General features: G+C 35.3%; 1 protein-coding gene across 37 annotated transcripts in view; it reads left to right on the top strand.

Annotated features, from left to right (window-relative positions):
* LOC140859648 (uncharacterized) overlaps positions 1-14,342 on the top strand; it is a 53,580-nt gene that overhangs the window by 31,446 nt on the left and 7,792 nt on the right. For 31 of the 37 annotated variants that reach the window (XR_012143236.1, XR_012143220.1, XR_012143219.1 and 28 more), the window contains 2 exons: positions 12,740-12,872; positions 14,341-14,342. The exon at positions 14,341-14,342 is cut by the window's right edge and continues 96 nt beyond it. Coding sequence is in view for 5 of the 37 variants with exons in the window: in XM_073261661.1 (XP_073117762.1) it covers positions 12,740-12,872; positions 14,341-14,342 (135 nt within the window). In the remaining 32 variants the exon portion in view is untranslated. Of the gene's footprint in view, positions 1-4,063; positions 4,359-12,739; positions 12,873-14,340 lie in introns of all 37 variants that reach the window. The other 6 variants (XR_012143240.1, XM_073261663.1, XR_012143242.1 and 3 more) reach the window with 5 other exon arrangements.

Below are 14,342 nucleotides of genomic sequence, written 5' to 3'. Positions count from 1 at the left end.
ATAAAGAAAAAAAAAGCGAAGGAAAAGAAGAAGAGAAAAAATGAAAGAAAGAAAGGAATGGATGAAAGAAGGAAGAAAGGAAAGAGAAAGAAGAAAAAAAAGAAAAAAAAAGAAAGGTAGGGATAAGGGAAGAAAGAAAAGAAGTAAAGAAAGGAAGGCGAAAAAAAAAGAGAGGAGTAAAGAAAAAAATAAAGAAAGAAAGGAATGGGAGAAAGATGGAGGATATTTATTGAGTCACATGACCGAAATTGTCAGGATAGGATAGGATAGCAGAACATTTCATTCTATAGAGAAATTGAAACGCCTCCATCCCATGAGATTTAAAACCTTAGTTGGATATTTAGCTTTTGTGGATGAGATCCTAGATCATAATAGTACTACTACTATTATCCTATAAATATTTGTTGTCTGTTACTATTAGCCTTTTAGCTATAGTATATGTGCTAATGTACATGGCTGTCAAAAAAATTATACATAAGATGGATGGACTTTAAAAAGTTTTTAAGAAGATTAGATGCTAAACATATCTCACAAGGTTATCAAAATTTTATTTACTATATCATGTTCTTAATCTTTATCACATCTTACAAGGTTAGCTTTATGGATCTTTCTTCAATATTATCAATAATTAAAATCTTTAAAGGTATTGAGTTTGTGGACTTATATCTCATGAAATCTTAGGAGGATATATGAGTTCTTAATTATCCACATGAATTACTTGAATGACTAATTTTTGTTCTCAAAACATTACCCAAACTGACTACTAGTTATCCAAGTATGCTTATAAATCACAGTGATAAAATTATACTATGATAGTTGTTCAAAATAAGCAGAAACTAGCCAAAACATGAAATTAATTTTATTAATAGACTGATCTTGGCCAAAAAAATCTAATTTGTTTCAAGTAAAATAGATTAGTTTTGAGCAAAATAGGAAGCTTTGATGCATTCATGAATGCATATGGTATGTTAAACACAATTATATGCATTTACATTTGTAATTTTGTTTGCACATGCTTGTACATGTGTGGCATTTTTACAAGAATTTCTTGTAAATTTTCTATACAAATGGTGCTTAATTGGTAGTAATAAAGTAAGATACATCAGATTGGATCATAAGGAAAATTGTGGTGTGCTTAAAAAAATAAAAAAATTACTATTATATAATTAAATATAAAGGATTTTGAATTTGGACCCTATATTTTAGTTAGATGTATTATGTTATTTCTGTTCACCATGTTTATTTTGACATATTATAAAATGTATATTCGCTATGATAGAAGAAAATTTGTTAGTGTTATTGAAACAACAAAAATGAAGAATGATTTTATGGCTATCATATGCATGCCTAAACAACTAACTGGGCTATGTTCTATTGTCAATGTCTCACTAAAGCTATTTGACAACTTTGAAGAAGAGTCTATCATAATATAAGAATTGAGTTACCACTAATTTTCTTCTTCTATTGACCATGGTATTAGATATTCTTGCTTTAATTGCTTTTTGATTTTATAGAAAATATGTGCGAACACAATCTAGGGTTTAGTATCTTATTTTGAAAATGACTTGGGTAAGGTATTATGATTTATCAAGGAATTCTTTTTGTTGCATTTGAGAGCTTCCCCATTACACTAAAAAAGAATCCAGACTTTTCAGCTTCTTTATTTTTCAATTCTAGTATATTTTTGGCTTTTCTCCCTTACAAAAATAAATTCTAGGTGCTTCCACTATTTCTCAATTCATTTTGTCTTTGTGCATCAATTTGAGATGATTTCTTGGCCATGGACTTTTAGTAGAAAACCAAACAATGTCAAATATCTGGTTTATCTTTGAAGATCTGAATCATATCATATATAACACTTAAAAATTTGATCTTCTAAGGCATGTGTAACTGCCAGTAGTCCTAAATTACAATGGATGCTTGGAGATTGCAAATTCTATAATTGTAGAACTATTGCATTTATATTGTAAATATTTGCTCACTAGAGTTTGGGATTTATGTAGGGACTTGCCCAACCAAAGGCTTCTCCCATCTTTTTATTTTTCAAATTATTCTGACATGGCTAACATATATTTAATATATCATAGAACTTAGTTTGGTTCTTGATAGATAGTAAAACCATCCTTCAGATAAAATCTTTCATCAATTTTATGAGCATAGACTTGGTCTAATATTGCTATCATAGCCAAGTTGCTGTATCATATATCAATTTATCATTATTGTTCATAGATATTTTAGAACAACTAATTCAATATTTCGATGTACTTTGAGCATAATTAAAAATAAGAATTGGCAGATAATACCCATTGAATATAGGTGCCCTTTGTAAGATAGATTTTGTCCAGTGTGTCCTGGAGTTTTTTGTTTGATCTCCTATATATCCCATTGAAGCTTTGATAGAAAATGGATAGCATGGATCAAGGTACTACTTCAATCATCTAATTCAGCATTGGTTATCAATAATTCTTTGGGAAAGTGGTGCCGTAACAAGAAGGGTCTAAAGCAAGTTAATCCTCTCTCTCCCCTATTATTCATTCTAGTAACCGATTTCCTCACAAAAATTATGAAGAAAGCCAATTCAGAAAAGCTGATCTATGGAATTGGTCCACATGGCTTAGAGCGGCTCACGCAGTGTCTACAAGTTGCTGATGACACTCTGGTCTTTTGTAAAGTAGATAAATCAAACATCAACTCACTCAAGTAAATCTTGTAAAGTTTTGAATTAGAAATAGGTTTAAGCATAAACTTTCAAAAAACTCAACTCATCGGCTTGGGAATCGATGAGTATTTAACTTTTAACCTTCGCTCAATGCTCGGTTGTAAGGTAGCTAAGCTATCCACTTGCTACTTGGGTATTCCTCTTCATCATTCAAAGTTGAACAAAAAAAATTGGTCCTTTCTCCTTGATAAAATATCAAAGAAGCTGAGTGGATGGAAATGGAAGATATTGATTCTTGCTGGTCAAATTACGTTAACAAATTTGGTACTTAGAGCCATTCCCATCTACTAGGATGTTAGTGTTGAAGCTTCCTCCGGTGGTTATTTGAAAAATCAACCATTTATGCCGACAATTTATATGGGATAGCCAACAATCTCAAAGCAACATTAAACATCTACTGGACTGGAATCAAATCTGCAGACCAAGAAGGCATGGAGGATTAGGAGTTTTAAGAATCTCATTACTCTCAATCAGGCCTTCCTGCTCAAATGGTGGTGGAGATACTTTAACAATCAGCAAAAGCCATAGTGTCTGCTACTAAAAGCCATTTATCATGCGAGAAGGTTGCCTATGAAACTATTGAGGTGCTTACTAAGAATCACCTCACCTATCTAAAGAAATATATATTAAACTTGTTTGATCTGTTCAAACAGTATTTTCACCCGAAGGTAGGCCATGGGTGTCAAATCCACTTTTGGCATGATAACTAGCTTGGGGAGAGCGAATTAAAACTCTTCTTGCCTAATCTATTCTACTTTGCTAGAAACCAAAATAGCTTGGTGAGAGAGTTCCTCCTTCAGAGCAATTTCAAAATGAAATTCAGATACCCACTAAGCCCGCAAGCAATGAGGGAGCTCCAGAACCTTACATTACTTCTCCGGTCTTCATCTTTGTCCTCTGATCCCAACAAATGTAATTGGAAGTAGAATGCAAATGGCATATATCAAGTAAGACACTATGATAACTTTTTCATGTACGGTAGAGTGATCTCTCGCATTGGTGAATTCATATGCAAGCTTTCTATCCTAGAGAAGGCTAAACTTCTCTTCTGATTTTGTTATCATGACAAAATTTTGACGGTAGAAAAATTTATCAGGAGAAATATCAACATCATAGGAAGATACCCACTATACGATGAAAATGAGGAATCGTTGAACCACCTTCTGATATAGTGTGATTATTCCAAAGCCTTCTGGTCCACCATTCTATCAAAATTTAATGTTCCAGAACTACCAACCTCTGTCATAGGAGTTTGGGATTTTTTGGAGGCATTTACAACATATGAACAATAATCGGTTTCCAGCTTTCCAATGTTTAATCGCTACTGGTGTGTGGTGTCTATAGAAAAAATGCAACCTCCAGATTTTTCATTTCTGAGCCACCATGCCTCCTGCGGCGGTAAGGAAAGCAGTCAACTTGCCCATTTCAGAGCTGGACTTCTATCGTCTCTCATCCAAATGTTTGGCACCTGGTCAGTCAACTTGCCCATTTATCTAACACCATTGGCAACCAGAGAAGTCTGTTGGGTTAAACTCTTCAATGCTTGGTGAGCTTTAAGCAAAAGAGCCCTGCGTAAGATATCGTGCATGGGGCGCATCCTAGAGGCCGTCCTTCTACCCAAGGTGTTTCCAAAGTCTCAGTATGTCACTTGTGGCCCTTTCAATTTTTTGCTCCTTTTTGTTTGATAAGACACTCCCATGCATTATTTAGTTCTCTTGTTCAGAATAGACGGGAAACAGAATCTAGTCAGGCTATTATGTACTTTATGTAAACCTCTCTTAATAATATAATATTACTCGGGGAAGTTCCTTATTTTCACTTGGATTCTCAAAACAAAGAAAAAAGAATATAGGTTTTCATGTTAATCTAGCAAAAGTAAGTTTAATCCCTGCAAATTTTTCCTTTCAAGGTATTTGATATACATGGTTACTGTCATTCTACTGAGAAACACATTAACCTAGTCTAGGTGCGAAAATGCCAAGTTTGGATCCAGGAAGAAATGGAAAGATGATATATGATGATCAATAAACAAAATAGGGGGAAAGGATAATGAGGTGTGATCCCTATTTATAAAACTACTGACAAAATGCCGTCTTCAGATGCCAATTGACTGACGGTTCATGTTTAGAAAGAATTTTTAAGCAAGTAAATCAATTCATGATAATAGATAGAAAGTACAAACCAAAAGGAACGTAGTAAACATTCAGAAAAAATTAATGAAAAACAATATCGAGACTGGTGAGGAGGTAGAGGGCTACATAACCAAGGCATGGGCTGATGCTTACCACCTCAGAACCATCCTATGTAGATACAAAGCCTAAACTTGATCATGCGGCTAGCAAGCCATGTGCATATGGGGCCACATATGTGGCCATCCAAGAAACATAGATGCTAAATATTACATGCTTTATTTGTATCTGATAAAAATAGTTATTGGATGCTATTGAGAATTTTTTAAAATCTCTCATCTAATTATAAGATATTTGTATAGTTTTCTATTCTTTCTCTTTTTCTAATGGTAGGATATTTGTATAGTTTCCTATTCTTCCTTTTTTCCTTATTTCACTGTAATCATATTTAATTATTCTTTATTTGATGAGATTTGATCTTATCTCTTATTTCATAGGATTTACACGAGATTTGATCTCTTAAGAAGATCATTCTTTTGTATATTTATATGGGATTGATTACCCACTAAAAATAAGAAGTAAATTACATCTTTTCTCGTGGTATCAGAGCTCTTTCCATAGGGCCTGTTTTTCTGCTGCTACTTTTTCTATTTGTCTTTATCACGAAAGTTCACAGTCTTCATTGCTATTGGTCCCATTATCGTCGATCTTGTTTGTCTTCATCGCAGACATCTTCAGTGTCGACTCCGTTTGCTTTGATCGCAGATATCTTCATCATTCTCTGCCTTCATCGCAGAAGTCATCGTTGTTCGCAGCTTTTCTCTGTAGGCCAAATCTAACTGCACTCCCATTGTCAGTCAGTCTCTTTATTGTTGCTGTTATTTGATTCCTTCTCTTAGTCAACATGTCTATAAGGCCATGGCGTTCAGCCCTTTCGAATCCATTTTTAGGACAACTTAACCCACTTTAAATGGTGAACTGCAGGTCATGAACTCTTCCTATCATCTTGATGGGAAGAATTATTTTCAATGGTCATAGTTGGTGAAAACTTTTCCCAAGGATCTATACCTGAAAAATCTAAAAAAGCTGAATTTCGAAAATTCAACAAAGAAGAAGTTGAGAAATTATAAGATTTTCTTAACTCTCTGTCTACTTCCTGTGGTTCATATTCATTGGCTCAATCTAGTAAGTGCCTTGTTTCTAATTCTCTTAATATCGATACATTGTCTCATTTCTCCTCCTAAGGACCTGACTCAGGAGCAACAGATCATATAAGCCATAGCCCATCTGGATTTGAGTCCTACAAATTATGCTTAGGAAATCAAATAATTATCGTGGCTAATGGTTTCCCTATTATCAGAGCCGGCCAAGGCCAAATTTCCTTAGTCCCTTCCTTTCATTTAAAAAATATGTTACATGTTACAAAATTATCCATTAATCTAATCTCCATTCATCAGCTCATCAAAAATTTAAATTGTTGTATCACATTTTTTGATACCCATTGCATCTTTCAGGACAAAGTCATAAAGCAGACGATTAGATCTGCTAAAGAACGGAATGGCCTTTACTACCTTGATGCTGCCAGTAGTTCATCCACTCCTACAAACCAGTTCACTCTCTCCCACACATCGTCCAATTCTACTCATCCTTTCTCTTCCAATGAATCTGAAATTTGAATCCAACATCTTTGTCTTGGCCATTCATCTTTCCTTTTGCAAAAAAATATGTTTCTTTTATTGTTCAATAATGTTGATGTTCAAAGCCTTCATTGCAAGACTTGTAAATTTGGTAAACATCATCATGTATCATTCCCTTTGAGTTTTAATAAATCTTCTAAACCTTTTCTCTCATACATATAGATATTTAGGATTCATCTAGAATTTCTACTTATACTGGGGCAAAGTGGTTTGCATCATTCATTGATGACTATACTAAGACCACGTGGATATATCTTATGAAGAAAAAATCTGAGGTCAGCCATATAATTCCATCTTTCCACTAAATGATATTGACTCAATTCAGGGTATCCATACAAAAGATTCATTCTGATAATGCTCGAGATTATTTTAATTTCACTCTTGCTTCTTTCATAAAAAAAGAATCATTCATGAATCCTCTTGTGTTGACACGCCCCAACAAAAAGGGATAGCAGAGAAAAAAAATCGATATCTTCTAAATATCACTTGTGCCCCTCTTTTTTATTCTAATGCCTCAGAATTTTTTTGGAGAGATGCTGTCCTTACAGCAACTTTTCTGATTAATAGAGTCTCTTCACGTATCTTTGGTAATCAATCTCCTATTCACCTATTGTCTACCTTTCACTTTGAGCTTCATTATCTGAGTAATCTTCCTCTTCGCGTCTTTGGGTGTGTCTCATATATCCATGTTCATAAACAACATCGGGAAAAGCTTGATCCTAGAGCTCTAAATTTTATTTTCGTGGGCTATTCCAATACACAAAAAGGGTATAAGTATTATCATCCTTCTACTCAAAAAATGTTTATCTCCATGGATGTCACCTTTAATGAGAACCAATTTTATTTTTCCAAACCCCATTCCCCTCTTCAGGGGGAGAAGCCTAAGGATAGTTTGGAATGGGTTGTCCTTGATAATCTTTGGAGTCTACAACTGATACCTCTTCCACTTGAACTATCCTCATATAAGATGCCTCCTCCATATGAACCATCCTCATATGAGCCAGAACAAGACACTAAAAATCAGCAACAAAAGCAGCCTGAATTACTGCAGTATTCATAGAGAAAAAAGATGATTTTCGAACCAATGCAGACCCAAGACTCTAATCAGGATGAACAAGAGCCAGATAAATCAGTTTTTCTCACTGATTCTATTCTTAATGAATCTATTCCTGAAGAGCCTATTTCTCAAAATCTCTAAATCCTAATTACCTTAAGAAAGGCCATCAGAAAGTGCACTCAACATCCAATCTATCCAATTTCACTGTTTGTCTCCCTTCATCATCTTTCTTCATAACATAAAAGTTTTCTTACTACCCTAGACTCAATTGATATCTCTAAAATCATACAAGAGATATTAAAGAACAAAAATTGGATACAAGCCATGAAAGAGGAAATGACTGCACTAGAGAAGAATAAGACATGGGAGGTTGTGACTGGGCCAAAAGGGAAACAACCAGTTAGATGCAAATGGGTTTACACTTTAAAATACAAAGTAAATAGATCTCTTAAGAGGTACAAAGCAAGATTAGTTACAAAGGGGTATCCACAAATCTATGGGGTAGACTATCATGCACCAGTAGCAAAGATGAATACCGTAAGAATTTTATTATCTCTTGCTGCTATGTTTGATTGAGATTTGCAGCAATTTGATGTCAGGAATGTATTTCTATATAGAGATTTAGAAGAATAGGTCTTTATGGAGCCACCATCCAGATTTGATGGAGATTTTGGGGTTGATAAAATTTGTAGTTTGAAAAAGACTTTGTACGGCCTAAAACAATCTCCTAGAGCATGATTTGGGAGGTTTACAAAGGCAATGCTGAGAATGAGATACAAACAAAGCCAGAGAGACTACATATTATTTATAAAATACTCAGATAAAGATGAAGTTACAGTCTTACTAGTGTATATGGATGATATTATTATGATAGAAAATGATGCATCTAAAAGAGAATCTCTTAGAAAAAGATTGGCTCAAGAATTTGAGATCAAAGAACTCAAAAAATTGAAATACTTTCTAGATATTGAAGTGGCTTACTCAAAAAAAGTTATATTTGTCTCTCAATGAAAATATGTACCAGACTTTCTTAAAGAAATCAGAAATTTTTGCAGCAAAGCAACAAGTATGCCTATTGATTATAATCATAGGATAGAAAAAACTGAAGAGGATAGCTCAATTGATAAAGGAAGATATCAGAGACTTGTAAGAAAATTAATTTATCTTTCACATACAAGATCAGTCATTGCCTACTCTATGAGTGTAGTCAATCAGTTTATGCATGACCCAAAAGAAGAACACTTGTAAGCAATTTACAGAATCCTGCACTATCTTAAAGCTACACCAGGTAAGAAAATCTTGTTTCAGAAAAGGAGTCCTATACTGATGTTGATTATGCTGGATCACAAGTTGACAGAAGATCAACATCTGGACACTGCACATTTCTAAAAAGTAATCTGATGACTTGGAGGAGTACAAAATAGAATGTGGTAACAAAGTCTAGTGTTGAGGCTAAGTTCAGAGCCATGGCTCCAGAGATTTATGAACTACTGTGGGTAAAAATAATCCTAGATAACTTAAAGATCAAGAGAGAAGGAATGATAAAGCTATATTGTGATAACAAATCTGTCATTAATATTGCTTATAATCCGATTCAGCATGATCGGACCAAGCACATTGAGATAGACAAATACTTCATAAAGGAGAAGTTGGACAATGGGTTGATTAGTATCCCATATATGCCATCAGAGAATCAGTTAGCTGATGTTCTAACCAAGGGTCTACCTACAATGAGATTTCAAGAAATTATTAGCAAGCTGGGAATGAAAGATATTCACTCACCAGCTTGAGGAAGACTGTTGAAAATTTTCTAAAATCTCTCATCTAATTGTAGGATATTTATATAGTTTCCTATTCTTTCTCTCTTTATAATGGTAGGATATTTGTATAGTTTCCTATTCTTCTTCCCTTTCCTTATTTCTTGTAACTATATTTAATTATCTCTTATTTGATGGGATTTGATCTTATCTCTTATTTCATGGGATTTACACAGGATTTGATCTCTTAAGAAGATCATCCTTTTGTATATTTATATGGGATTGATTATCTACTGAAAATGAGAAGTAAATTATATCTTTTCTCAAATACTCTTATCATATGTGTTTGATACTTATGTTAAATATCCTATTTTTTAAAATTAAGAAAGCCTTCTAAATACTTTCGGATACGCTCAAGTTACTTCTTTGATATCTCCAAGAATGAAATCAAGGGATTTTTCTTTCTTTTTCTTTCAAGGATGAATGCTAACCATTTAATGATAAATAATTAATTTTTGAGTTAATAATGTTAATACTGTCAAATGGGGTAGGAATTAGGTCTATGAATTTGAATGATAAAAAAATGATGAGTTTGTAAAAGTTCATAGATGCTTTTTTGTATATCCACATCATATGCATATGTATTTGTAAAATTCATATATATTTGTTCCATATCCTAGTTGTATCATATTGTTGGGGGGTAATACGTCCACTATGAGCTAATGAAAGTGGATACCTTGGACCCTATCTGATATGATATACCCTGAGCACTATTTGAACTCTATTGATGACCGACCTGGAAGCTTACCGACTAGGCGTTCCTTTGAGAGGAAAGGACAGATGATACTAAGATTGTTGGGGGCTAGTATCCCATTATCATCAGAGCTCGACTTTGCCAACCACTCTGAGGAACCGATCCCTCTAGGGGTTCGGCATCGCCTTGTCTGTTTCGATCTCCACAGCAAGCACATCATCAGGAGATGCAAACCCTTGGCCGCCTACTTCGGAGGATGATTAAGGATCGGACAAACGATCTCCACCTGGTGCTCAAGCTGGGGAACACCAAATGATTCCCATTGTGGACTAGCTGGGCTCCATTATCTAGTCGCATCACTCCATCTATCAGTCGCATCACCATTCCTTTCACAACTGCGTGCCGAGAGAATTTATGATCGCTCTCATAGATACTTAAAACACCTCACACAGCCTTGTGTGATAAGACATGATCATAATGACCCCTTATCCTTTCACCCTTAGAATTTAATCCTCCCTTCGTTGAAGAAGGGACCCCTACCAAAATTGCGACACCGATCTCCGACTTGATCATGGGTTCCGACACCCTATCGATCCATACGTTATCCCATCCTTGCCAAGATGGTGCGCAAGAGCCAGGCATTGAGCCGAGGATGGCCCGACTATCTCTAGAGATTTTGAGTCAATCCTTATACCTAATCAATCTTTGGATCATACACTATTACAATCTATTGTATACCGAGAGGCTGACCTTTTCTCGGACCCCATGCGGTGGGCTAAATCGACCCTTAATTAGTGCCGACCCCCACTTGTCCAACCCTTCGCTGACCTTGGATGGTCCACTTCAGAGAACCTTTGAGCCTTCTTCCTAGCCACCGACCTCCCCTACAAACAACCAATGGAGAAGCTAATCTAGGTGAATCAACTGATCCCTTGAGCCAATAGCATCTGGCAATGAACATATTCGTAAGCTCTTGAGCTTCGGTGTATTGGGCAATGACTCTATCTAAAATACGAGTCAAGATACATCAATTATGATTTTTGTCCATATGAGTCAAATCAGGGTACACCTTTTCATGTCATTATCCTACTTGTGACTCATACACTGGATAAACTCACATCACTTGGCCTCCCCTGATCAACCACATGCCTCACAGCTCTGCGTGACGGGATCATTGGAATAACTTTCCATCCCTCCTTGCTTGACTTTAGCTCCCTCCATTAATAAAAAGAGCAGAGAGGATTCTCGAGGAACATGCGAATGATGGGTCATCTGGGCATCAGGCTCGAGGTCAGGGAAAACTCAGTTTTGACATTATCTCTGGGGATTCTAATGAGTCAATCCTTACTCTTAATCGAATCTCGGGTTCTTCACTATTATAACCTATCACTTTGAAGGTAGTCCCTGCCATACCGACCCTCCGAATAGGACCCCCTAAAAGTTTTCTGATACTTATATTCCTGCCCACAAGCAGTTCGGACTAACTGGCCGACCCTCCCCACCTGGCCAGCACTCTCCATCTAGCAGTAAGGACCTTCTGGCCTCCAAACTTTGGCGTCGAAGGAGGGATCGGGCATCGGATAACAAAATAGGCTCAAGGACTAATTATGATTCTTGTCCAAATATGTCAAGTCAGAATATATTACCGCCGTTTCACTTGCCACCTACATGTCCACCAAGCCTATGTCACATCACCTTCCTTGTCAACTGTGCGCTAGCTAAAAGATCCATTTACCAACTGACATGATTCGTATGGCCCATGGCGTCACCAATCCCTATATAAGTAGCAGTAAAGAGGAGACCTACATGCCCTCTTGAAACTTTTTCTCCCTTCTCCTCTGTTGTATCATATTTCTGACTTGATCGTCTGTGGATCTTCGTCGGAGTCAATTTCGATCATGGCTTGTTTTACAGGAATGCAGTTCTGGTGATCTCCACCCTCATTCACACGCGGTCGAAAATCTTCTGCAACACATATCATAATTTTTCATGATTTTTCATATCGTGTCATATCTATTCTTGCATCTGCAACATCTGCATATCTATTTTTCATGGGTAGGAATGTGCCTTGGCGGATCCTTCAAATTTGGTATATTATGATTGTGTTCACTTTGCCTGAATTTGACAATACCGGATATTAAGAGGCTTTTTATTATGTGGACTTTGAAGCTGTGTATGCATTATCTTTATAGTTTTACATTGAATTTATTGAGTCTACTCATAAACATTGATTTTGTGAATGTTTTCACCTTAGCTGATTATGATAGAGTTGCAGTTGATATTCAAACTAGAAAATAAACAAAGAAATTTTATCTAAGTGTAAGAAGCATACATACACATATAGTTTGATATTGAATTAAGGGATGCATTATTAGGTATATAGATAGCTAAATATTATTTTCAAATGATTACTGCAATTATTTTCAATAAATCTATCTTTTGGAGCTGCACAGATCCCCGCACCTAGCTACATAAGTACAAACTAGCACATGATAGTACTCTCACATGTAGATATTAGTGTATTTGTTCTTGTGGGTTTGAAGTATAGAGAGTATGTTTTATATTGCAAGATATTGTATTTCCTATGGTTCGTAGGGTAACATATTATTTTTTTTTGTGGTGCTAGCTTCAGTACCAAGGCACAGGGATGATGAGAATATACTTGAATGTAACAAAGCTTCTTGTTTGAGCTTGGTAATGATATGGTGGCTTTTACTGCTGTATATGGCATGCAGAAGCTGTCCAGGATCTGCTATCAGGTAGAAAAGTCTCAACATATATATATGGTTGTTCATCTAGCTTGTCTAATACTTTTTGATAGAATATTATGGCTAAGAATATTGAAGGCTTTACAAAAATCAATGGTTGGTATCTAAGTTACTTAGAAACAAGATACCGGATCCCGTACCAGTACCATCCTATTATAGTGTCCATATGCAATTAGGTGTAATACGAGAAATCATACCAATACAGTATCAATATGGTATGGTATGGTATGTCCCATGTTAGGGAGTACGGTAAATTATGCTTAGAAATATAAAGGATGGTGAGATATGAAGGGGACTTTTTGTTGGTCTGCTTAGAAATGTCAAGGATAGTGAGATATGAAGGGGGTTTTTGTCTGCAAATCTTGTCTTTGCAAATTGCCATTAAATCTTAAGCAGTAGTAAAATTTAGAATAACATTGATCAACTTATGTATTGGTAATTTGTTGTACCAAGCCAGTTGGTTTATTTTTCTAAACTAAAGTCCTGCTCAGAATTATCAATGATGATATCTTCCTTGACATTCTCCTCAAAAATTATGATTTGAGCTGTTCATTTTGAGGCGGAGACAAATAAATATAATTATGAGTACTTATATATTTTTGCATTCTTTTTTTAGCAGCATAGTTTACTATGTATCACACTATTTTATTTGCTTTTGTATCACTACTTTTTGATGTAGTATGCTGTTATCACTTTACAAACTAAAAGAAAAATTACCCATTAAGTCTTTCAATCATGTAGAACAAAGTTGTAGTTATAGTTCATAATATTATACATTGCTTTGATCCCATCTGTGTTTCCACCAACCCTTTTGGTATTGGGAAACCCAAAGTAGGACAAAATCTCATAGCATAATGACATTGAATGAGCATTAAAACTTCTCAGTTACATTGCTGAAAGTGGTAGAAATCTTATTGAAGCATATAATAGGCCAGGATTACTGATAGTGACCAAACAGTTGTATTAATTTTAAGAACGAAAGCCACTTCTGCATGCTGAAACACCTATTATCCCCTAAGCGTCTAAATGCCTTCATTTGTGGGCTTCTTGGAAATTATACTTGGAATTGTCGTCAACGTAATAAATATCTTTTTCTTGACCAATTTTAATATTAATAGAATGCATGGAGCTCCGTGAGAAATACAAATTATTTGTTCGGGACCCTTACTTTAATTTCCATTTTTCTTTAACATTGAGACCTTGCAAACAAATTCACTTGTTGCGGCAAAATATACATTATATTGTGATTGTGAGAGGCTGAGAGCATGGCCTCAAAAGGACACTTGATTCTAGTGAGTGGCTGCTGTGATGCTTGTATGCTTACTTAGAACAATTTCTGTAATGAATTGTGTTCCTAAAGGTATCTCTTTGGTTCATTCATTAAAATGATAGCATTTGTTAGTGGACTATGATAACTCATTCTATTCTGTGATAACCTATGCAATACTAATTTGCACAGTC

The sequence above is a fragment of the Elaeis guineensis genome, chromosome 8, assembly GCF_000442705.2.
Source record: "Elaeis guineensis isolate ETL-2024a chromosome 8, EG11, whole genome shotgun sequence".
NCBI lineage: Eukaryota > Viridiplantae > Streptophyta > Magnoliopsida > Arecales > Arecaceae > Elaeis > Elaeis guineensis.
This window is presented reverse-complemented; position numbering and strand designations above follow the sequence as displayed.